The sequence below is a fragment of the Geotrypetes seraphini genome, chromosome 18 (genome assembly GCF_902459505.1).
Source record: "Geotrypetes seraphini chromosome 18, aGeoSer1.1, whole genome shotgun sequence".
Lineage (NCBI taxonomy): Eukaryota > Metazoa > Chordata > Amphibia > Gymnophiona > Dermophiidae > Geotrypetes > Geotrypetes seraphini.
Window position 1 is genome coordinate 3,303,639 of NC_047101.1, and position 25,788 is coordinate 3,329,426.

Consider the following 25,788-nt stretch of genomic DNA (forward strand, 5'->3'; position numbering starts at 1 on the left):
GGAGAGCTGGTCAAAAATTGGTAGGAATGTTTATGTAACTAATGTTTGTGCAGGAAGCTGCCAAGCCGGTCTGCACACATTCTCCTCAAGATGCAGTGGCACGCAATGATTGCACCTTGGGGTTTGTTACCTAGTACCAGAGTTACCTGACAGAGTTGTTCTGGTCCAGGATTTAGCCCACTGCATGCAGGGACTTGTAGTTCTGACCTCCAAGTTTTATTCCCTGAGAAAAGCAAGATGGCAAGTCTTCCTGTATGCAAAGGTCAGAACTAGATCAACCCCGTTAGGTGGATTTGGAAATAGTTTGGCAATCAACTGTAGACATCACACGGATCCAGCAACGTTTATGGATATGTAACCCCGCTCTCACTCACACACAATCTGTGGGCACCGGCCAGCTCTTTGGGTCAGACACCGGTGACCGGGCATACAAAACAAATTTATTTAGAACTGTTTTTTTAGTCTATGTAGGCCAGAGGATCACAATCCCAGGGTCACCACACTCAGTCCTTACTTAACCACTTATTAACAAATCAAGCTAAGACCAAGGCACAATTGATAACTAGAACTTTTACTTGAAATTAATTGCAGCATCAGTGCAATTTCTTCTGGTGTGAATACTGAAATTGTTTTGCAAGCTGTTTATGATAAAGTCACTTCAAAAACACTTCAATTATGCGCCCCAATCTTTTCACTCTACCCTTTTGTACACGCTGTGAACCGTTCCAAGGTCCCAAGTGTTCCAAGTTTTATTTAAAATTTGATATATTGCTTAAAAAGTTGTCTAAGCGGTATACAAAATCATTAAGAGATAAAATCATTGGGTAGACATAAATTAGACAATAATAGTCATAAATGAAACAAGAGGAATAGGAGGAGAACAATTTGTAATAGGAGAGAAGAACAATTAAGGTCAATACATTAGGTAGAGAGTATGCTCGTCCTTCTTTTAGAAATTTGAAGAATTACTTATCATAAATGTCTTTAAATAAGGTTTTTAGACTTACTTTGAATTTGTTAATAGGTGTTTCTTCCCGAAGGAATTTGGATTGATCTCACAGAGACTATAAGAACAGAAACCAACCATACTCTATTCCGAAAGAAACTGAAAATTTCACTCTTTGACAGATATTAATGACAAAAAACTGAACCATTAGCATACAAGACATGTGGAGGGCCATTTTTGATATGACCTCTAAGTCTGACTTTGGACATTTTGAGAAAAACATCCACAAATTGGGTGGAGAAATGTCCATTTTCAAAACCGCAAGACATGTTATGTTAATCGGGTTTTCTATTCCGCCTTTACCTATTCAGTTCAAAGTTGGATTACATTACAAGAGGTTGGGTCAGTTACCCAGGAAGTTACAATGGACACTTTGACACGGACATTCAATAGAGTTACTACTACAGGTAGATCAGAACAGTTAGGTCACAGTTACAAATACACAGTTACAAGTTTAAGTAAGTCATCCTTGGCTCATTGTTATGTCCCAGGAGTTGCATTTCACTGTTTAGAAATGAGCTTTACCATTTCAGTTACTTCCAGGTTGGCTCCCTGTGGTAGCTCCAGTGTTATGGAACTCACTACCATCAACACTGCAGCAAGAATCGAATTGCTCTAAATTCAAATCTATGCTTAAAACCATGAGTACAAGACCTAGACCTGGACCATGATGCAAATTTCTCCGCTTGCCCTTTTGTTTTTTCCTTCCCCATCACTTTTTTTTTTTAAACCAATGTATTTCCACCAGTTTCCCTTTTGTATCTAGTTTGTTTTTTTGTATGATTTGTTTAACATTTTAATCATGTTTGTAATACCCCCTACTTTTAATTTTTAACAATGTATGATATATACCGCAAAGGAATGTAAAGCAATATATCAAGCATTAATAAAACTTGAAACTAGAGAAATGCTTTTAAAAGTTTTTGAACCTGAGATAGTGTCACAAGATCACAGAGTGGTTCCTAATTGATATTGAAAAGAGAAGGTGATTTGCCTGGTAGACTTTATATTGTTGCATGCTGGGAATTTTAGGTGGAAAGATTTCTGGTGGAATATCTGTTGGAAGCACTCTGGAGTAGAATGATCAACTCAGTTAGTCGGGGGCATTCCTTGGCAGGGATGCCTAATTTAAACTTGATTCTTGCGGGCAGCCAATGTACTTTCATATAGTAGGGCTCTTGATGTTCCAATTTCAATAGTCCATATATGAGCCTTACAGCTACATTTTGAACTAGGGATTGCACTAAAATTTTGAAAGCCTATATTTCAAAGTATTTTCTGATGGATCTTAGCTTTCTTATCACAAGGAAAGATTGTTTTATTATTGATTGTAGGTGGCTTATCAGTTTCTATTCTTCCCTACATTTTGCTATATTTCAGGTCTTTTCTCTTCTTATTCTCTCTTTGGCCTCTGGGGAATTTCTCTCTTTCTCTTTCTTTCTTTTATCTCTCCCCTCTTTTCTTTCTCCCTTTTTATAGTATATATATAATGTTTGTAGTAAATGGATGGGAGAGTTCAGTTTATGATACATATGCTATCACTTTTCTGTTTCATATACCTTCATCCATTATAATCCCTTGAGTTTTTCCTTTTGTATTTTGATAAAAATTTTCAATAAAATTTCATGGGAAAAAAAAATATTGTAGTTCTAATGAAAAGTCTGTGACATCTACTGTATTTCTTAGGGTGTAACATGGTTGAGTTGAGGGTTATAGCCACAGGAATTTGATTTTGTTCTTATTTAGTTTGAGGCAGTGGGTTGAGGTTCAGTTTTCTGTGATGTGGACACATTTTTTGACAGTGGTGAGGGTGTTGGCTAATGCAGCCATTACAGGTAGCATGATCATTATGTTCTCTGCACTGGTGAAATCTTTTTTTGTGTGTGAGGTCTAGGTTGGGTCCCAAGGATTGCATTAGAAGGTTAAGCACTGATGGTAAAAGTGGGGATCATTGGGAGATCCATTGGGAGGGTGCCATCTTTACGTATAGCATAGTGTTGAATAGTTAGGAAGCCTTGGAACCAGGAGAGAAATTGGCCACTAAATCTGAAATCACTGAAGATCTCAGACATTTAATCAGAGTCTATACTAGGTCAAATTGGATTATGATTGCATTATGACCCTTGCTTAGTAATTCTTTGTCGTATTTTACAAGTGCTGCAACCACCATCTCAGTGCTGTGATTTTTCCTGAATCCCGATTATGAAGGGTGGAGGATATTGAAGCATTGGAAGTAACATTTGAGTTGTTTTGTGACATATCCTTCCATCATTTTGATAAATAGGGGATGGAAGCTACTAGCTAATAATTGGTCACATCAGAGAGGCTGTTTTGGGTTCTTGTGAATGGGTATTCAGATAATTCTTCTCTTGATACCGAGATCCTTGAGATTGTCCCCAAATGTTTGATGATGTAGACCACCGACCATTGTATGAGTGGAGCAACAAAGGAGCCAGGAAAAGTGATAATTTTGAACATTAGTCCCACATGATGGTTCTCCCACTGTGAGCTTTACATTTTCTAAAAAGTTTAAAAATATACCTTCCAGTCAGTTTTGTCTACCCAGTAAAACTGTCATTATTATCTGATAGTATCCTCCAATTAATTTTTTAATACAGAATGAAGTCTGCACAGGATGAGACAAGCTCAATGTTAAACCTACATTTCTCTGTTTTCTAACACAGATTTTCTAGAATGTAGCTTTCTCAAAATTGTTTAGTCAAATTAGACATGAGGAAGATTCTATGAGACTATCACCCCACACAGTCTTGGGAGGAGGGGGAACATAAGAGTAGCCTTACTGGGTCAGACCAATGGTCCATCAAGCCAGAAGCCCATTCTCACGGTGGCCAATCCAGGTCACTAGTACCTGGCCAAAACCCAAGGTGTAGCAATATTCCATGCTGCCGATACAGGGAAATAACAGACAGTGGGGTTTCCTCAGCAGGACTCTGAAAAATAAACTCACATTCTTTTAGAGTTAGGCCCAGTAAAATAATGGCAAAATGTAATGATGTTCCAGGATGACATATACAACAATGGAGTCATGAGAATAAGATGTCAAGTAATCAGCCACGGGTATACTATTCAGGAGTCACTTTATTGATAAATATGCTGTGAAAGCTTATAGACACATAACATAGTTTTCAACCAAATGCATTTTGCTACAATATAGTAAAACCCTCTTAGAAAAATGAAACTGCTGAAAACAACTGTGGCAGTTGACTCAGAAACTAAATGTTATGTTGCAACCACTTTTCTCTCTTCCTCATTCAGGTCTTCCATTGTTTTCCACTGTACCTTGGATTACATACAGCTGTGGAAGATCAGCATTTTCAGGGCATTGATGAACTTTCTTTTCCTTCAAATTTATTGCTGACGTCAACTGTCTACTTTCAAGATCGAAGGTAAGTATTTGCCGTTTACTGACTGTTATTTATATATTGTATCTTTGGTATTACGAGAGAGGTTTGGAAGCCAAAAATTATGATGAGGAAATGTTTAGCCTAAAGCTAAACATTACTGTTTCAAACTAATTTTGATTCTGTATCTCCTGACCGTATTACTAATGAATATTGTTTATTGTGAGTTTCTATACTGCTACTAATGACTGGGGAATCAATTCAGAGTGGTTTGCATGAGCTTTTGTAAAGATGCTACAATACATGAGCTTCTGTAGAGGTGTTACAATACAGAGTTTGTGTTTCCTAAGATGGTTTAAATACAGACATTATTAAACCATAATCAATACATTATTATACCTAAATCAATACTTGTGGTTTTGTAAAGGTGTTACAATACAGAGTTACAAAGAGCTTCTGTGAGGTGTTACAATACAGGATTATTAATACCGGCATGATCAATCATCTTACTTACGTTACCGGCACATCGATCGTCATGTTCATACCAAATCAATCATCCTACCTCTATTGACATCTAATATTAGGTTTACTATTGCAGCTAAGTACACAATATAGTATTTTTATAGTATACTTTGTGGGGGGAAAAATATTAGGTTTTGGTGCTTTAGTCACATTTACTTTATACATCTTGTCTTTTTCTAAGATGCAGAAAACCAAGGACATGTTTTCTCTCCAGATCTCTGTGCTTCTGCTGTTCTTTGGCACAGAGCGGACTGCTGGATACTGTTTCCAGGACTGTGAAGTCCATGAGCAAAGGGGGAGCAAGATGAAGGTGCTCTGCTACCATATGGGTTTGGGACAAGTGCCTAGTTACCTTCGTGAGAAGGCGAGCAACCTAGACCTCTCAGAGAATTATGCTGTGCTCCAGCAGAATGATTTCAGGAACCTGAGTCAACTAGAGGTGCTGAACATTTCTGCCAATCAGATCAGTGTCATCAAAGGTAGAACTTTTGCAAAGCTCAGGAAACTGCAGGTGCTGAACCTCACCTCCAATAAGCTAGAGGTGCTCTCTAGTCCTATGCTGGAAGGCCTAGAAAACCTAACCATCCTGATGCTGAGCCACAATAATATCAGTGCAATTCAGCCTGCTGCCTTTGAAAGCCTGAAGAACTTGAGAGAGCTTCATATATCTTCAAACAAACTGCATACATTAAACATGCTAAGCTCAGTTTTCCAGATACAATCTTTGGTAAAGCTATATATTGCAGGCTATGGTTTACAGAGATTTTCTACTCAAGTCATCTTCAACATTTCTAGTGGGCTTCATGACTTAGATATTTCTAGGACTCCCTTCTTTCTAATAAACATTACAACAGATGCCTTGCAGAACCTCGTTTCCTTGAATTTATCCTTTGTTGGAGACCCTACCACCATGGTATGGTTTATATATGACTCTTGCTTCCTAAAAGCATTACAGATTTTATATGTGGGAGGAATATACATGAAACCACAAGCCATAGCAGATCTTCTCCAAAACCTATCTTGTTCCTCACTGGAGGAGGTCCACCTGAACCATTTAAATCTGACTGACTCTGACAATCTAATTGAACATCTGTGCTCCTGTCATCCTGAAGTTAAATTCCTTAATCTGAAAGGAAATGAATTCACAGTCCTGAAGAAAGATGTCTTTAGCAACTGCAGGGCTCTACACCAGTTAGACTTATCAATAAACAAATTCACATGGGTACCTATTTTTTCTTTTGCACATCTGGGCTCATTGCAGTGTTTGTCATTAGCAGGCAATGAGTTAATTGATGTACCAGCAGCTATTTCCCAGGTCACCTTTTTAGAACATTTGGACCTCAGTAATATTAGCGAAATAGGCTCCAAAGCCTTTCAACCTCTGAGCAATCTTAAAAGCCTAAATCTTGTTAGTAACTGCATATATAAAATTAACTTTTTATTGTATTTCCAAGATCTTGGCAGTCTGCATGAATTAAAACTGGGAAATAATAAACTTTTAGGAATGTCAGAACCTTTGTCACCTAGCTTAAAAAAGCTTCAATTTCTAGAACTGAGAATAAATAAATTGAGTACCATCAAGGCAAAAACTTTCCAGCATCTGACTTCTCTGCAGTACCTTAATCTGGTGGATAACCAATTGAAACAATCGAGCCAGGAGCCTTTGATGGTCTCATCCATCTACAGACTCTACTTCTTGGCAGTAACAGAATCACCAGTATAACATTTCAGGAGAACACCTTCCTTGGACTTAGCTCCTTGAAAGATCTTCACCTTTTTAACAATTACATCTCCTACAGATCATCTAAACAGCTTGACAACCCTCCATTTCTCCTACTGAAGTCCTTGAAATCAATAAGTATCAACAGCCAAGGCCACCGAGGGATGCGTAATTTTCCATCAAATTTTCTGGAAGGGTTACTCTCACTGGAGAAAATTCATTCAGGCAACTTGGCTCTCAGCAGCTTGGTCTCAAGTACATTCAGCTATACCCCCAAACTGAAAGAACTTGATTTAAGCAACAATGCTTTCATTTCCATGAAGCCAGCCCTGCTCCAGCATGTACCAAACCTGACTGAACTGCATGTGAATAGATTGGGACTGCAATCTCTTGATTTTGTTTTTAATGTAGCTCTCTCTTATCTAAGTACTCTCAGGGCAACTGGAAATCAGTTGAGCATCATTGATCATAAACACCTAGCAGCTTTGCCTTCACTTAACTTATTGGATCTTAGAAACAATCATTTGACCTGCAACTGTGACAACCAATGGTTCTTCTCCTGGGCACTTAGTAATATAAAAACCCAGGTGATCCATTTCTATAATTACACCTGTGGCTACCCACCAAGCTCCAAAGGAAAGGATCTATCAATCTTCAGCTCATCTTCATGCACAATACACCATGAGTTTATGTTGTTTATATCCACCTTAACAACAGTCATTGCGCTGATGATTGCTTGAACTCTCGTTCACTTTTGGAGGTGGCAAATGACATATGCTTACAACCTTTTATTTGCCTTCTTGTATGATAAGAAGCATAAAAGAAAGTCAGGGCATGTTCAGCATAAGTTTGATGCTTTTATCTCTTACAATAAGCATGATGAGGATTGGGTGATGAATGAACTTCTTCCGAAGCTGGAAGACAATTACAAGAGGAAGCTGTGTCTTCATCAACGAGATTTTGAGCCAGGGAAGCTCATTTTAGACAACATTGTTGAAAACATCTACGCATTATCAGTCACCATTATTTGCAGAGTGAATGGTGCTCCAGGGAGATACAGTTAGCCAGCTTTCGTCTCTTTGATGAACATAAAGATGTCCTTGTGTTGATTTTCCTTGAAGAAATACGCAGTTATAGGTTGTCACCATACCACAGAATGAGGAAGCTGGTGAAAAGAAAAACCTACCTTATGTGGCCACAGGAGAAAGAAGGTGTACCACTATTTTGGCACAAACTCAATTTGGCTCTGAAAACAAGTGAAGGTAAAGAATAAGAAAATCCAATTTTGTTGGGGAAAGTTCCAGAAGATGAATAAAGATAAACAGCCTCTTAACACTCTTCTGGAATGGCTCACAAAGAGAATCCAAGAAAGGTGTTGCTGCAGCACAAATGAATTCTCTTGTGGGAACTGGGAATTGTGAGGAGACCTAATGGGGAAAAGATCAGATTCCTACAAGTTTATTGGGACAGCAAGAGGCTCTTCTCAGCAGATTCTGTACCTCATTAAAATTCTTGAGCAAAATCGAAACAGTTTTTCCAAGACTTAAGACTCGCTGTTTCAGCAATGGTTTCTCCCACTCATTAGAAATAAGAAACTTGTGAATACTGTACAGTAAATACAGACCAGAATTAAAGATTAAAATGTAAGAAAAAAAAACAAAACATTTTTCACTTGATCATGGCTCAAGAAGACACCTAAATGTGAACTCTGAAGCTTTGTTGAAAATAAATGTGGCTATAGACAAGAGCTACTCCATCAGCTCACTTCCAAGAAAAGCAACTTTAAGGGACTGAAACACATAGCTGTGCAGTAGCAAATTATTACTTTGTAATAGGAAAGCAGAAATGCTTGCAACAACAACAAGGAACAAAATATCACTTTACAATCAAGTTCTTCAAGGTTCTTCTGGAAACTAGAAATGCTAATGGATTATGAGATTTAGATTTCTGCAGTGCATGGCCTGAGCCTGAAGATGGCACCATTGTACACTGCATTAGGGAAAGCCTAGAGTTCTTCTCATGCCCAAATAAGGCCTGTTTATGGGACAGAAGATTCCTGGAAGCAAGCTTCCAGCTCTTACAAATAAATAAAACCCAAGTCTAAATGCTTGTTGTGCTTCTTTAAAAAGGCACAAAAATAAATAAATCTAAAATGTTCTGCATTTGCAATCTTGCATTGGAATAAGATGCTTTTAATTCACTGTTAGAATAGGGATGAGATGGCTCCTGTGTTTAGTATCAGTCTTACTGACTGCGATTGATAGGTTGAAAGAATAGTCTTCTGCATGTTGCATATCTGGGCCTGAGATTCAATTACTTGCCTTTTCCAAGTTTCTTTCAGATTTGTTATCCTGCCTATTATGGGATTTGTTTAAGCGGCTTAAAATTCTAGTGAAGGGCAGGATGTGATAGTCAAGACATGATTGTAAGGGGAAAGTGGTATAACTACAATCTTCAATAGGAAAGATGATAGGGACAGAAAAAGAGGGGAGGTCTCTGCAGTTTGTCTAACGTGTTACTGTCACATGTTGAAAGACAGAAATGGAGGGGGGTCATTGATATGTATCGGTGAAAATGAAAGTTTTTAGGTTATCTTTAAATTTGTTTAAGGATGTTTGCAGTTTCAGGTGGGTAGGGAGAAGTGGGGTACCGCAGGGATCGGTGCTTGGACCTGTGCTCTTCAACATCTTTATAAATGATCTGGACATTGATACAACGAGTGAGGTAATTAAACTTGCTCCACTTCATCACTTCATCATGCTTCTATTCCTTTCTCTCCTCTCTTCTACCTTCCAAAATATTTAGATCAATGCTGTCTTGTTAAAATGTTTATTTTATTTTTATTTTTCCTCTAACTCTACTTTTCACTTCTCTATTACCCTCCAGGTACTTTAGTTAGATTGTGAGCCTTCGGGACAGTAAGGGAATTTTCCAAGTACCTTTCTTATTTCTAATCTTAATGTATATTTTCTGTAAACCGCTTAGAACCTAACGGATGTAGCGGTATATAAGAAATAAATTACATTACATTACATTACAATACAAAGTTATTCAGAGTAGTGAAGACACAGGGGGATTGCGAAGATCTGCAACATGGCATAATCAAGCTGGAGAAATGGGCATCGACATGGCAAATGAGGTTCAACGTGGATAAGTGTAAAGTGATGCATGTAGGTAACAAAAATCTCATGCACAAATACAGGATGTCTGGGACGGTACTTGGAGAGACCTCCCAGGAGAGACTTGGGAGTTCTGATCGACAAGTCGATGAAACTGTCCACGCAATGTGTGGCGGCGGCTAAAAGGGTGAACAGAATGCTAGGAATGATAAAGAAGGGGATCACGAACAGATTGGAGAAAGTTATCATGCCACTGTTCCAGGCCTTGGTGTGCCCTCACCTGGAGTACTGTGTCCAGCACTGGTCGCCGTGGGTGGGTGGGTCAGTAGAGTGGGCAGACCTGATGGGCTATGGCCCTCATCTGCCGTCATCTTCTATGTTTCTATGTACATGAAGAAGGATACGGTATTACTCAAAAGGGTCCAGAGAAGAGCATCTAAAATGGTTAAGGGGCTGGAGGAGTTGCCATACAGTGAAAGATTAGAGAAACTGGGCCTTGTCTCCCTCGAACAGAGGAGATTGAGAGGGGACATGATTGAAACATTCAAGGTATTGAAGGGAATAGACTTAGTAGATAAGGAAAGGTTGTTCACCCTCTCCAAGGTAGGGAGAACAAGAGGGCACTCTCTAAAATTGAAAGGGGATAGATTCCTTACGAACATAAGGAAGTTCTTCTTCACCCAGAGAGTGGTAGAAAACTGGAATGCTTTTCTGGAGGCTGTTAAAGGGGAAAACACCCTCCAGGGATTCAAGACAAAGTAAGGCAAGTTCCTGCTGAACCAGAACATACGCAGGTAAGATTAATCTCAGTTAGGGCCCTGGTCTTTGACCTAAGGGCCGCCGCGTGAGTGGACTGCTGGGCACGATGGACCACTGGTCTGACCCAGCAGTGGCAATTCTTATGTTCTTATGTAATCCATTCTTCTGTACAAAATAAGTCACAACAGCTGCTCAGCTCAGCAAATTGCTGCCCTGTGAAATTTGCTTAAACAACTAAAGATTAGCACATGTTAACTGTGATAGAACCCATTTTATTCCTGATTCTTGATGCAAATAACTTGCACTAAGTTTTAGTAAAAGAACCCTTAAGCCTTTTAGGCTCTTTCTGTAACCCTAGTGAAATGGTGTGGTAGCCGTGTTAGTCCACTTTTCAAGGTAATATAACCCTGATACTCAACCTCAGATCAGAGATCTAATGGGAACTAGTTCTATGTATTTCATGAAAACCAAACAAAAGAAACACAGCAGGTGGCATCCAGCTTAATTACAGATGGCAGAGGGAGGACAATAACCTGTTGAGATCACTATAGTGATAACAATATACCAACAGTTTAGCAATGTATTGTAAGCTAGTATGGTTAGGCACTTGTAGCTAAGAGAGGACCTTTAACTCAGTCTTAAAATAGATAAGCAGCCCCTGGAGCTCTGTCAGAATCAGGATGATGTGCTTTCTTGCTCTGGACTCACTTTAGCTTCTGTGCTCAGGGAAAGCCAGGTAGAAGAGCATACAAGAGTCTCAGGCCCAGATTCTCAAAACTTTAACGCACTCGCTAAACTGATTTCCGACGGTTTAGCCTGCATGCATTTTAGCAGCGGATTATCAAAACGGCTTTTCTCTGTCTTTAGCGAGCTTTCTAACAGTCTCCGATACTGCCATGCAAATGGGCTCTTCAATAATGAAATGACCACACTGGTGGATTCTTAAAAATCGTTGAGCCATTGACCATATGACCTATGGCTTGTATCTTGTGACATATGTAATCATTACCAATAATTTGTTTGCTTGTTATTCTGCCTCCAATCTTTTCAATAAAAGGAGTCAGTGCTGTATGCATCGGAGTCTTTTCATGATGGTGCTGCTTTTAAGCATTACATACAAAACTCCCTGAATCTTCAGTTACTGTATATGCTATGATTCTAGTTTTGTGTGCCTGGTGTGTTTCTCATCTCTCTCTTAGCAACTCAGTAAGAATTCCCCTACTAAGAAGGGGAGGGAGGGGGCAACTTTCTGGGTAAGTGATATTCATTCTTCAACACTACCCCTAAGTAAAAGAGGACAGACTTAAAAACCTTAAACGACTATCCTAACTATATCCCCCGAGCTAACCAGATACCAGTCTGAATACTGGTTGGTGCCTGGTTGACTTCCAAGTAACAGCAGATACAGCGCAAGCCCAAAAATCCAGATGCTGGAAATCCAGACCCTTTAAAATTGCAATCTAGACTCTTGGGGGGGGGGGGGGAAGAGAGAGAGAAAATGATGCTGGAGCTTTTACAGTAAATAGGAAAAACTGAACTTTCAAAAACTTTTTACAGTAAAATAACTATGTTTTCTATGACTCTTAATATGGTCTAATTCAATGAAATAATATTTCAATTTCTTTGTGTTTTCTTGTAAATATACTCACTTTGATAGATTAACCCCCTGTTTTACGAAGCCCGCGGCAATGGCCCTGAAGCCCATCTCTATGGGCTTTGGGGCCAACAAGCCCTAAGCATTGTTTTTGTTAATTAACAAATCAAGAAAATTGACTTGTTCATCTCTTCTGTATTCTTTAAATTTAAAAAGTATTGCCTATGAATCTGGAAAATCTGAAAATCCAGACCGACCCAATTCACAAGCAGTCCAGATTTTTGGACTTGTATTGCACTATGATATTTAGTGCTGAAGCCTGGATATAGCTCAGCATTGAACTTCTGAGCTTTATTCAGCCTGTGGTTGTCAGAAGCTTAAAAACTACTGACGGCCCCAAGCTGACGGCCCCAATATGTAATGGATACTGATAATGCCATGGAATTATTAAAATGTTTCTAATGCACAGGAGGCAACTCTTTTTCATTTGAAAGGAAGTCTGGAATGAGGGGCACAGAAGAAAGGTGAAAGGGGATACACTCGGTTTGAATCTAAAAAAAAAAAATATTTCTTTACAGAAAAGCTGGTGGATGTATGGCATGGCCACTTGGTGGAGGTGAAGACCGTATCTGAATTCAAGAAAGCAAGTGACAAACACATATGATCTCTGAGAGAGAGGAATAGTCATCAGTGGAAAAAAGGAGGTGATGATGCCTTTATACAAGTCTATGGTGAGACCTCATTTAGAATGTGTACTTTGGGAGAAAGTCAGGAGAGGGGAGATATGATAGCAATGTTTAAATACCTTCTTGGCATAAATACACAGGAGGCATGTCTATTTCAATTAAAAAGCTCTGGAATGAGGGGGGTCATAGGATGACAGTGAAAGGGGACCCTCAGGCATAGTCTAAGTAAATCCTTCCTTTTCTTGAGGCTGCTTTTGACCCCTGACTCCCACTTACTTGTGGGACCACCACAGGTTTAACATCACCCCTAATATATAATATATGCTGATAATGCCACATCTTTTTATCATTCCCTCTGGGAGAAATTCCCTAACCCCTAACTGTCTTGCAAACTCAATTGAGCAGGGATTGTCTCTTACATGTTTAATGTAAATAACGGCAGATAAAGACCTGAACGGTCCATCCAGTCTGCCCACCAGCCATACCCATCAAAAATTCACAATTAAATTAACTTGTCTCTTCTTTGATACGTCTGGAAAACAGACTGCAAAGTCCACCTGGCATTGGCTTAGGCTCCAAACGCTGAAGTTGCTGTCCGAGCTCTCTTCAACCTATCCAACCATCCCGCCCGCAGGATATCTTCTCCAAGACTGACCAGCAACATCCCCATGTTCCAAGTTAGTGGAGTTCCCATTGATGCCTTCCCCAGCTCATCCCACACCACACCAAATCACCACACATGGGGCACAGACCGCACTGTCCAGCACTGGCCCTATTTACATCCTTTGATTTTCTAATTAGAGATCCTTTATGTTTATCCCATGGTTTTTTTTTTAATTCCTTGACTGTTTTCCTCTCCACCACTTCTCTTATGGAGGGCATTCAGTCTCCATGAAAAAAAATGCTGTATTATGGCAGCATTATGGGGTCAAGATCGGGAAGAATTACTGATGCTTACTAATACTTATGGGGAATTTAGGAGACACCTAAAAATATATTTGTTCCTAAAGTACTTAGGTAGCCGATTTGTACAATCTTTCACACAATAATTGATCTCTAGAGCTGTTAGTGACTAGTTTTTAACTGTGTTAGTTCTACTCAATTTGTAGCATTTTTAATCCTTGTAAACCGCGGAGAAACTTCACGGTCCCGCGGTATAGAAACTGTTATTGTTATTATTGTCTAGCGGGGCTATAGTGGAGGCAAAGGAGTCTATGAAAAGATGGGAGTTGTAGCAAAGGAGAAGGCCGGTGTTTCTATGAAAGCAATTTCCTGGGAGCTCCATTGCAGCTCAAACTCCCTCTACCCCGGTTCTATGGTGTGGAGAAATGTGTTAGAAACTCAAACGCCGGTTTGAAGGAACGGGACAAGGCCAACATTCCCCCCGTCCTAAAAGTCTCCCGAGCCCCAGAGACGCCGCCTCGCGCCAACAGCTCCCGCAACAAAGCGCGCAGGCGCGCGACCCGCCCGTCTCCAGGACAACAGGGCGGCGATTGGTTAACGCCCGGGGCCTTCGCGATGACGGTGACTCACGGTCACAGATCCGGCAGCCCGACCAGGATTTTTCATTGGCCGTCAGAAGGGCGGGGGGGCGGGCACTTACGAAAGTTCCCCGCCTGGTTTCAAGCGTCCGGGCCTGAGGCAAAAGGAAGGGAGGTGGGGGGGGCGGCGGCATTTGACGCGCGCATGCGCGCGCCAACAAAGGCGAGGGCGGGCGGGAGGGAGGAGGGGTGAGCGCGCGTTCCCGGTATTCGTTGCCGTCGACGTCACGTTCGGCCCCGCCTCCGCCTCGCGCGCGCGTTCCCAGAGTGCTTCGCGGGCCGAGGGGGCATTTTGTTGCGAGCGGGCGAGAGAGCGCGGTGAGAAACAAGATGGCGGCGTGAGGGGAGGAGGAGGAAGCGGAAGAAAGAGCAGAGGGAGCCGTGTGGCGCCGCCGGAGCAGCCCTCTCTGTCGCCCCACCGTCGCGGACCATGGCGAGCGGCAGCGGCTCGAAAGCCGAGTTCATAGTCGGGGGGAAGTACAAGCTGGTGCGGAAGATCGGCTCGGGCTCTTTCGGGGACATCTACCTGGCCATTAACATCACCAACGGAGAGGTGAGTGTCGGCGCGAGCGAGAGGGAGGGAGGGAGGGGGGCGCGCGCGAGAGAGAGGCCCGGACGGCTGCGCGTGGCTCACTCTTTGTTGCCTCTTGCAGGAGGTGGCGGTGAAGCTGGAGTCGCAGAAGGCCAGGCACCCGCAGCTGCTCTACGAAAGCAAACTGTACAAGATCCTGCAAGGAGGGGTCGGCATTCCTCACATTCGGTAAGGACGAGGCGGGCAAATGGCGGCCGCCTTTTGTGCTCAGAAGATGGCGGAGCTTTGGCTTCTTGCTGCGCTTTTCTCCTCGCAGGAGGCGAAGCGGCTGCGGGCTGCTTCCAGGCTTCACTTCCTACCCAGCTGGCTGCTCTGCTCTGCTCTTCCTTGACTTTGGGCTCAGGTGACACTTAAGAGTTGCAGGTCCCCAGCATCTCTGCTCCTACAGTTTGAGAGTTGGTCAGAGTTTACCTCAATGGTCCTTGGGAGATAGAGTGGGGAGTTTTTGCAGGGTTCCTTCCTCCCTCTTATTTGGGGATCCTTCTACTAATCTGCATTAGGTGCTTACACAGCAAAAGTAGCCAATGTGCTGATCACTCAGCTTTTAAAAAAAATCTCTTTGAAGAGGTGTCAGGGCTGAAGAATAGGTGTTCCCTGCATTAACTGTTTAGTGCATAGATATAGCAAAAGCCCTACTGCTAACAAAATAAGTAGCAGCTGGCCCTCCTGGGGTAACTTTTTTATTTATTTATTTTTTTTTTAAATATGTCCGGACACACAACAAGGGGTAAAAAGGGTAATGGGTTTGATATACTGCCTTTTGTAGGTGCAATCAAAGTGGGTGACACATAGGTACTTTTTCTTGTGACCATTAATTTAATAGGAAATCAATGTTTTTACGGCTGCAGTAAAATGACTCTAGCATGTGGGAATAGAGTAATAGTAGATGATATTCAAGATATGTATGATTACCCAGTCTGCTCAACAAAGTGGTTAGAGTTGTAGCTGCACAATAGTCAACAATGCCACTACACTGGTTAGTGGTTCGCCATCATGCCATTGCCCCAGGTACATTAGATAGATTGTGAGCTCCACTGGGAGAACAGCATAGAAAATTGAATAAATTAAAAGAAGATCTTCGTAAAAATGTTCATATTAATAGATCAATAGATATCTTTTTCAATTTCTGGCTCGTCTATATGTTTCCATCTCTTCAGCAACTTAAAACTCACACCTTAAGATTCATTTAACATCCTTGTTAGATCCATTCCCATCAAACTGGTTGAAGATTCCAAAACATGGATTGTTATCAATGGCTTTGCATCTCATTAATCTTAGTTTAAAGGATGATAGACTTTCTTCTGTCTCAAATTGGTAAGATTTCACCAGTTTTGAAAAGCCTTGTCTGATAAATCTTTACCAGAAAATTATCTCTGTATAGTTTCAAAACTTGTTGAGAAAATAGGCTTCCTCAGCTTTCAGACTATGTAAACTCTTCATTTTGCATCCTTGGCAAATTGATTACGAACACAGAAACAATAACTGCTTTAAATAGTGAGCTTCACTCTTCTCTGGAGGCTGGGAAAATAATTATTTTAGTTTTCTTGGACCCCTATTCAGCATTTGATCTGGTTAATCATTCTCTTTCTATTACATTTGAAATCTATAGGAATAGACATAACAGTTTTATCATGGTTCACTTCAGTTCTCAAAAATAGGCAATTTCAAGTATCCACATTTTTGTCTTTTTTAATTCCTTTGGATTGTGGGGTCCTGCAAGGCTCCATTTTGAGTCTGCTTCTTTTTAATATTGAGTTCACTTGCCACCCTACTTAAGGATCATAATACTAAGGCCTTCATTTATGCAGATGACATTTTACTTACTGTTCCCATTTCACTGTTTAATTTAGACTTAATGGCACTTCAGAATTGTACTACTGCAAAAGCAAAATGGCTGTCATCAAATGGTTTTGTTCTTAATCCAGCAAAGACTATATAGTTGGATTTCTGGAATGCTTTCTCTGCCAACTCAAAAAATTAGATTGAGACTGACTTTGTTACACCTGTTAATTCATTTCGTTACCTAGGTGTTATATTTGATTCTTATCTTTTGATAAAAAGGTCTTCCAGATACTTAAAAGGTTTTATTGGTTAAGATGTATGTATATGATCTATTAGTTCTTTTCTACATTTCAAGGCCTTGCATACTCTTCTGCATGCATTTTGTTTTATCAAGGATGGATTATTGTAATTCTGTATGCTGTGGTATTTTGTCTAACTTGTGGCGTCTTCAAACATTGCAAAATTCTGCAGCTAGATTTCTACGCAAGCCAAACTTTACGAACTTGTTACTCCATTACTAATTCAATTGCATTGGCTCACAGGTGTATTTTTAAAATATTGTGTTTTACTTTTAAAATTTACATACAGGTCAGCCATTGTATTTAGTTTCTATCGCACTTCTTCATAAGCATTGCATTTGTTTGATTCTAACAGAGCTGCGTCACCTAAATTAGCTCATTACAAATCTACTCGTACTGCTGCCTATTTTTTTATTTGTTCCAATACAGTGGTGAATCTTCCTCAGTATATTTGTAGAGAACTTTCGTACCTCAAATTTAAATCATTATTAAAGATGTTTTATTTTCAAAAAGCTTTTAATATTTCTAAAAATTGACAATTAAGCAATTTAGTTTGCTGCATTGTTTGGGAAACTGCGATTGACATCTTTAATTTTAGTTTACTGTATTTTAGGAATAGAATTTGATTTTTATAATCTTATGGAATTTGATTTTTTGTATTGCTATTTGTAATTGCTTGTTTTATGTTTGTAAGTCACATTAAAAAATAGGCAGTTAATATGCATGCTTGGAAAATGTTATAAATACTTTTAGCATTGCAGGGTTGTGTTTTGTTTTTGTTTTAACTTTCTACCCCTTGATATGCACAGCACTCATTTTGTAGCCTATGAAAATAGTGATATACAATTTACAGACTGTCGTTTGCCATTTGTGAGACACAGACTGTAAAAGTCTGCCTGGCATTGGCCTTAGTATAAGGGCCTGCTAAGGTTATTTGTTACTGCAGCTTTCTAAAATGACCTCTTAAAAGTGTCTGTAGTCCAACTTGGATTGGATTTATTACATTTGATATGCTGTTTGTGAGTAAGCGGTTTACAATACTATTACATTAGAAGTGAAGGTTACAAAAACATTTATGTTGGCGATAGAAGTTACATGATTCAATTTATCTTCTTATTTGGGTATGTTTATATGTATGTTGATACAGTTGTATTTCACAAACTAAATTGGGCTAATAGAATACTTAAAAATTGGACAGTAAACACAAACGTGATTTAATGAGCATGTGTTCAGCTGAGGGAGATCTAGCCTCACCAATTTGAATAAACATTTGGATAAAGGTAAGCCAGTTGATAGTGTCTAGATTTTCAGAAAGCTTTTGACAAAGTTCCCACATGAGAGGATCCTGAGAAAATTTGAGTCATGGAATAGGAAGCGAAGTTCAGTTGGGGATTAGTAGCTGGTTATTGGATAGAAAAGAGGTTAGAGTTAAATGGCCATTTTTCTCAGTGGAGGAAGATAAATAGTGGAGTGACCCAGGGATCTTTACTAGGACTGGTGCTATTTAATATATTTATAAATGATCTTTAAATTGGAACAATGAGTGAGATGATTAAATTTGCAGATGACACTAAACTGTTCAAAGTTGTTAAAATGCTTGCAGGTTGTGAAAAGTTTAGGAACTGGAAGACTGGACGTCCAAATTGTAGATGAAATTTAATGTGGACAAATGCAAAGTAATGCACATTGGGAAGAATAATCCAAATCAGTTACCGGATGCTAGGGTTTACCTTGGGGGTTGGCAGCCAAGAAAAAGATCTGGGTGTCATTATAGACAATACAATGAAACCTTCGACCCAATGTGTGGTGGCAATCAAAGAAAAGCAAGCAAGATGCTATGAGTTAAAATAGGGATAGTTAATGAGACTAAGAATGTGTTTTTGCCTCTTTATCGCTCCTTGGTGTGACCTCACCTGGAGCATTGCTTTCAGTTCTGGTCACCTTATCTCAAAAAAGATATAGCGGAACTAGAACAGGTTCAAAGAAGAGTGACCAAGATAATAAAGGGGGTGGAACTCTTCTCGTGGTTAGGGCTTTTCAGCTTGGAAAAGAGACTGCTGAGGGGAGATATGATTGAAGTCGACAAAATCCAGGTACAAGTAGATCATGGTTGGTTTTGGGTTTTCTCTCTTAAAAAATTACGATGACTAGGAGACACTTGTTGAAGTTATAGGAAAATACTTTTTAAAAACTACTGTATGTACTCAAATATAAACTGGGATTTTGGGGCCCAGATATGGGGATCTCAGTGTATATTCAAGCCAACAATACACCCCCTCCCAAAATTATTGCAGGCCGTCATCGCAAGGCTCTGCATCCTGGCTTGCCTCATACTTCTACTGCCGATCCCCGATGGAAGTGCAGCGGAGCAAACTTTTCGAGTTCCTGCTCCGCTGCTAACCAGCTGCCGCTAATTTCTTTGGCCGCTGAGCAGCACGAGCAGCAGCGCAATTTGGGGTGGTGCTGAGTGGCTTCCTAACTGGCTCACAAGAATTCTTGGGAGCCAGTAAGGAAGCTGCTCAGCACTGAGTAGCAGCGCCCCAAATTGCGCTCCTGCTCCTCAGCAGCCAAAGAAACTGATGGCAGTTGGTTAGCAGCAGGGCAGGAACTCGGAAAGTTCGTTCCTGCCTGCTGCACCTCCACCGGGGATCAGCAGTAGAGGTATGAGGCTAGAGCAGGGAGGGGGCTGGGTGCAGAGTCAGGAGGAAGGAAGGGGGCTGGGTGCAGGGCACTTAAATATTAAGCCACCCGACTTTTATATTCAAGTCAACCATTTTTCCTCCTTTTGGGGGAGGGAAAGGGGGGTCTCGACTCATTCAGATCGACATATTTGAGCCCCAGCTCTAACAGGTTCGGACCCGGACACTATGGTAGATCTTCTCATGCTTTGAATGCCTCTGTTCTGCGTTACCTGTGAGCTAGAGGAATTAAGTGAAAAGAGAAAGTTTTTTGGTCTTTGTTTCCCTCATATTGATAGAATTCTCTTCCTGATAAACGAGAGAAAAAAACCTGTATTGATTTTACAATTTAAAAACTTGTTTTTTTTAAATTTCTGAAATGTCTAGTTTTCCTAGAATGTGATGCTGATCATTTACAGAATAGACTTCAAGATCCACACTGAACCTTATGAAATAGAGAAATATAAATGCTTTAGTTTGATCATATAGAAACATGATGGCAGATAAAGGCCAAATGGCCCATCTTGTCTGACCATCCACAGTAACCATTATCTTTCTCTCTCCCTGCCATTTTCCCATGAATGTGCAGCATTTAAGTGTTACCTGCTGAAATGTGTTAAATGTCAGAGCAGTGTCTCAGAATAGTTAATTTTTGTATGTTTTGACAGTAATGAACCTCTCCCCTAAGCCAGGGAGTATGGAATCAGAAGTTGTTCTTTTGGTATTGCTTCTTTTGTGGAGTTTACTAGTATGGTATGTACATGCAATCTGTTGCACTCAGAATGGATAATTTATTAAACACTGACACATAAAACCATGAAAATTCAATTAAAAAAGTACAATGATAAAAAATACTGTGATAAAAATCCAACCGAACCCTACACGGTCCGTGTTTCGGCAAACACGCCTTCCTCAGGGGTCTTAAAAGGAAGAGGTAATGATGAATAATGTATATATATTTATTTTCTTGGTTGTTTCTTCCCACCTGATTCACAGAATAATCTCTTGGCACTGCCACTATTATCAATGCAGGTCAAGTGAATTTTCTACTTTACCATAATGGGATGCTCATGAAGGCGCTTTAATGGTAGCTAAAACAATGTCTAGGCTATATTCAACGGCACAAAAGTGTCAACAGATGTTCGCTCAACCTAAGGTGCCTTGATTGCTCAGGTAACTAAGTGCATATCCTTCCCAAGTGAGGGAGATTACACAGGATTGTAGAGTGGATGTGATCCTAAAAAGGCAGATTGAAGGTTAGAAGTTAAGGATCAAAGCATGGCACACACTTATCATACCAAGATGCATGGGCTCACCCTGGCAAAGGACGAGTCTTTGCTCTAGCTTATGCTTGCGAGGGTGGATTATGTTGACAATTCTCTTCTGACATCAAAGTCATGAGCAAAGTCTCGGCTTAATTCCATTTCAGTCCACAGAATGCTCTGGATAAGGCAATGAGCAGGAAATTTCCACTGCTAAGGCTACTCTTAGCAGACTCCCTTTCAAGTGACAGATGTTCATAATGGGTCTGGATGATCTGTTGGCCAGTGTGGCAGATCATTGGCCAAAATCTCTGCTGAACAGCAGACCGCAAACACCTAGAAGTTCTGGGTGGTCTAAAATTTGTAATTCCAGGTGCTTTAAACAGTACTCTGAGGAGCCTTAACTCGGAGATCATATCAGGGATCAAGACAGATTCATAGGGCCTAGGTGAAGTGAAGCTTTTAGTCCTTATCCCTCTTCATTCTCCAAGAAGGCACAGTGATGCCAAGGCAATGTCTTCCCACCCTCCCCGAGGATAGGAAAGCTTTCGGTGTATGGTCTGGGAGCAGTTCTAGGCAGACCTCTGTGTGCTGGAGATTACTCGAGTTTCCCCATCTCCTAACAGACTGGTTTGTAGAGTCTGATGGGACACCCAGAAAAGTCATGCAGAGTCTTGAGAAATTCAGGCCATAGAACTAGTGCCGCCAGAAGAATTGGGCCCTAGCAGATATTCTATGTACTTCTTAGTGCCTAAGAAATGCTCAGAGGACTAGAGACCTATTCTGGATCTTACACATATCAACGAGGCCCTGAAGGTTACACTCTTTTGTATGGAAACTGTGCGGTCAGTAATTACCACAGTGGTGGCTCCAGGGGAATTTCTAGCTTCCTTAGACTTAACGGAAGTCTACCTGCATATTCCCATATTTCCAAAACACAGGAGATTCCTGAGATTCCATGTGCTGGAGAGATATCGGTTCTCAATGCTTCCCTTTGTGCTGGCAAGAGCACCCTGCATATTCACCAAGATGATGGTGGTGGTAGCAGTGGATCTCTGCAGGGCAGGATTGCAAGTGCATCAGTATCTGGACAACTTTCTGATCAGAGCTCTGTTATCAGAAGCAGTGGCTCAAGCAGTCCAGGTCTTGCAGAACTTGGGGTGGATAGTGAATTTTCAAAAGAGTCAACTGGTTCCGTCCCAATCTCTGGGAGTACTATTCCACATGGCAGAAGGCCAGGTTTCTCTTTCAGAGCCATGCAGATAGCTCTGCGCTCAGATAATGTACAAGATGGCTAAGTCGGCTCTGTCTGTGTGGCACTATCTAAAAGTACTAGGTACATGGTAACCACTATAAATGTGATCACTTGGGTGAAGGCTCATATATGTCCTTTCCAAAACACATTACTGTTTTGGTGGTCCCCACAAAAGGATTCCCTTTAAATGACACTACTGTAGACACCTGAATCTCAAAGCAGTATGAGTTTGGGTGATTCTCACAACAGATGTTTGCCTGGGGAGGTCTTTGCAACAGGTGCTCAGTCCAGGTCTGGTGGTAAATCCAGAGAAAATGGTCCATCAACAGTCTCGAGCTTTGGGCCATTCAATTGGTGTTAACAAAAGCTGGCGTAGAGTCTGGGACAGGTGGTTCGAGTCTTCTCAAAAAAGTCTACAGTGAATCGCCAAGGAGGCACCAAAAGTGCACATCCGAGTCTGGAAGCCCACTCTTTGGGGGGGAAGGGGACCAGGCAATCAAAAAAGTGGGCCACCTTGTATGTGGATTGTTTGTTGTTGGGTTTTGTTTTGTTTTACAACATTGTGCCAGTCCTGCTGCTTCTCTGTCTGCTTGCTTGCTGCTGTACACTCACTCCAGCTTCTGCCGCCTACATGTTGCTGCTGCACATTCGCTCATTGATGCTTCCCTGTTCACCTTCTCGCTGCCACCACTGCAGCCTGCCACCTCACTCCGCAGTCCAGCTCCTCCTCCTCATTGCCACAGCTGCCGCAACAAAATGGCTCATTGTTATGGAGTTTTAGAATGTGTGAGTGTGTGTGACAGCTGTGATTGGGCCCTTGTAGAAAAGTCAAGGGTAGGACAAGACCAATTTAGCCCTTTTATAGGAGGAGGGGAGGACAAGGCCAGCTCAGCGCCAGCATCACTGAAGTTGAGGGCTCTGCGGGGAATTGTAGTAAACAAACAGCCAGTTTTATTTTTAATTGCGGGAACAAAGCTTTTTTTTTTTTTGTTTGTTTTTTACTTCTTCTGCAGGCAAAGTTTTGCACCTGTAAATTTTCCCATTGCTACACATTTACTGCAGCCCCCTGTTCCCCTGTTATTCTCTAGGCCAGGGGTGTCAAAGTCTCTCCTAGAGAGCTGCAATCCAGTCTGGTTTTCAGGATTTCCCCGATGAATATGCACAAGATCTATTAGCATACAATGAAAGCAGTGCATGCAAATAGATCTCATGCATATTCATAGGGAAATCCTGAAATCCCAACTGGATTGTGGCCCTTGAGGAGGAACTTTGACACCCCTGCTCTAGGCTGTAATCTCCTAAAGCTTAATGATGAGATTATAAATTTGATAGTAAAATTGAATAGGAATCTGAATGTCCTTTCAGGCTGGCAGTGTGGCAGTCATGTTTTAACCAATTTCATATAGCTTACCAGTTCAAACCTTATCAGACTCCAGCCGTTGTTAACTACTGTAGTTCTGACCTATGTTATCAGTTGCTTAACATTCCTGACCTTTCTGAAACTTGCCTTAAGAGACGATGACTTAGAGCAAAATGCAGCAGCTAGGGTTGACTGGATGAAAGAATTTGTTAAATTTCATTGGCTTAAAGTCCTTGTCAAGATTACTTTTAGAAATTTTATGCTTTTGTACATGAAGCGTTTTAGAGGTTTTTGATTTTTTTTTCCTCACTAATTAATAGGTGGTGAAATATATTCCCATAGATCAGTGATATTCTCGGAAGACTCTGCTTCAGTTACTGAATCTCCCAGATTTGTCTGTAAACTATGAGAAATGGTGCATTTTGTGTTACCATTGCTGTAGTATGCTTTCCTTAAAGAAATGAGAAATTGGTAATTTTATTTGAATTTTAGGAAAGCTTTCATATAACAGTTTTGTTCAAAATCATGAACTATAGAATAAAATTGGACTGTGGCAACTGACACTAGATTGTTTAACTAATAAGACTGTATTTTGCTTTTATGTGATGGTGTATCCTTGTTTGTGTAGACTAAATTTTTGGCTATTGTCAACATCTTTGATACCAAATTGTGTAAGGTAGTATAACAGTAAATAGATGTAAATAAAGGTTCTGGAAACTCCATTGTCTCATCTTTTCAATGCTTCCTTAGTCTGGTGTAGTCTTGGAGGATTGGAGAAGGGTGGGTGTAGTCCCTCTGCACAAGAGTGGAAGTAAGGAGCAGGTTGAGAATTACAGGTCGGTTAGTCTGACCTCTATAGTGAGTGAACTAATGGAAACAATTCTAAAGTGGAGGATAGTGAGATTTCTAGAATCGAACGGACTCAGGACTCGAGGCAGGTCTTGTCAGACAAATCAGATTGGATATGGGAGGAGCGCTAGATGTAGTGTACTACTGTACTTGGACTTTAGCAAAGCTTTCGACAACTTTGTGAATGATATTGCGGAAGAACTGTCTGGGAACGTTTGCCTTTTTGCAGATGATACCAAGCTCTGTAATAGGGTAGATACCCCCCAGGGTGAAACTTGAACAGTCAAGCAATTGGCAACTAAGATTTAATGCTAGAAAATGCAGGGTCATGCACTTGGACTGCAAAACTCCAGGAGAAAGGTATAGTATAGGAGGCGAGGAACTCTTGTGCGTGGAAGAAGAGTGGGACTTGGGGGTGATTGTGTCTGTTGATCTCAAGGTGGCAAAAGCAGATAGAAAAGGTGACAGTCAAAGCAAGGAAGATGCTTGTGTGCATAAAGAGAGGAATGATCAATAGGAAAATGGAGGTGATAATACTGCTTTATAAGTCTTTGGTGAGGCACCATTTGGAATACTGTGCAATTTTGGAGACCATACCTTCAAAAAGATATAAATAGAATGGAATCGGTCCAGAGGGCTTGCTACAAAGTTGGTTAGTGGTCTTTGCCATAAATTGTATGGGGACGTAGAGAACTTAATATGTATAACTAACCTCTCCACGAATATATCCTCATGCATAAAGAACCTCCAATCCTGGGCATTCACAATTCATATGAAACTAAACGAGTCCAAAACAAAACTCCTTTGGCTCGGCCCAAAATTAGACCATCTACCTTCCTTCATCCCATTGTCCTCCGGCCCCCCATTACAGCTCGAGTTCTCAAGCAAAGTTCTGGGTGTCACCTTAGACTCTTCTCTATCCTTCAACGAACATCTCCAATCCCTGGTGAAGAAATGCTTCTTCAGCCTTCACATGCTAAGGAAAGTCAGACCCTATTTTCACCAAAAACACTTCGCAGTCCTAGTACAATCCATCATCCTCTCCAGATTGGATTATTGCAATTCTATCTACCTCAGCCTAACCAAGAAAAGCCTCCACAGACTTCAGCGGATTCAGAACGCCGCAGCTAAGCTTGTTTTCGCGAAAAGCAAATTTGATCACGTCTCACCACTCCTGTCTAAGCTCCATTGGCTCCCAGTAATCCCCAGGATCCACTTCAAATGTGCGTGTCTGGCCTACAAGATCCTACATGGCATCCTTCCTGCCGTTATCCCTCTATCCTGGAACTCCCCAACCCCTACTTCCTCCAGATCCTCCCAAATTTTTAAACTATCCTTCCCTTCCATAAAAGGTATTTCCCATGTAGGTAAACTTGGGTCATCCCTCCCCTTTAGAATCACT

The 25,788-nt window shown here is 40.9% G+C and overlaps 2 protein-coding genes across 5 annotated transcripts in view; both read left to right on the top strand.

The window, feature by feature from the left end:
- The first annotated feature begins 5,194 nt into the window (after positions 1 to 5,194).
- LOC117351723 (toll-like receptor 13) lies at positions 5,195 to 12,757 on the top strand. The gene is given in 4 exon segments (XM_033927467.1): positions 5,195 to 6,527; positions 6,530 to 7,615; positions 7,618 to 9,334; positions 12,661 to 12,757. Coding segments are annotated over 3 exon segments (2,685 nt in total). The 3' UTR covers positions 7,884 to 9,334; positions 12,661 to 12,757.
- A 1,747-nt stretch (positions 12,758 to 14,504) lies between these two features.
- CSNK1A1 (casein kinase 1 alpha 1) overlaps positions 14,505 to 25,788 on the top strand; it is a 108,399-nt gene continuing 97,115 nt past the window's right edge. For 2 of the 4 annotated variants that reach the window (XM_033927518.1, XM_033927519.1), the window contains exons 1-2: positions 14,505 to 14,862; positions 14,963 to 15,069. In XM_033927518.1, coding sequence (XP_033783409.1) covers positions 14,740 to 14,862; positions 14,963 to 15,069 — 230 coding nt within the window. In that variant the 5' untranslated portion in view covers positions 14,505 to 14,739. The remainder of the gene's footprint in view (positions 14,863 to 14,962; positions 15,070 to 25,788) is intronic. The other 2 variants (XM_033927520.1, XM_033927521.1) reach the window with 1 other exon arrangement.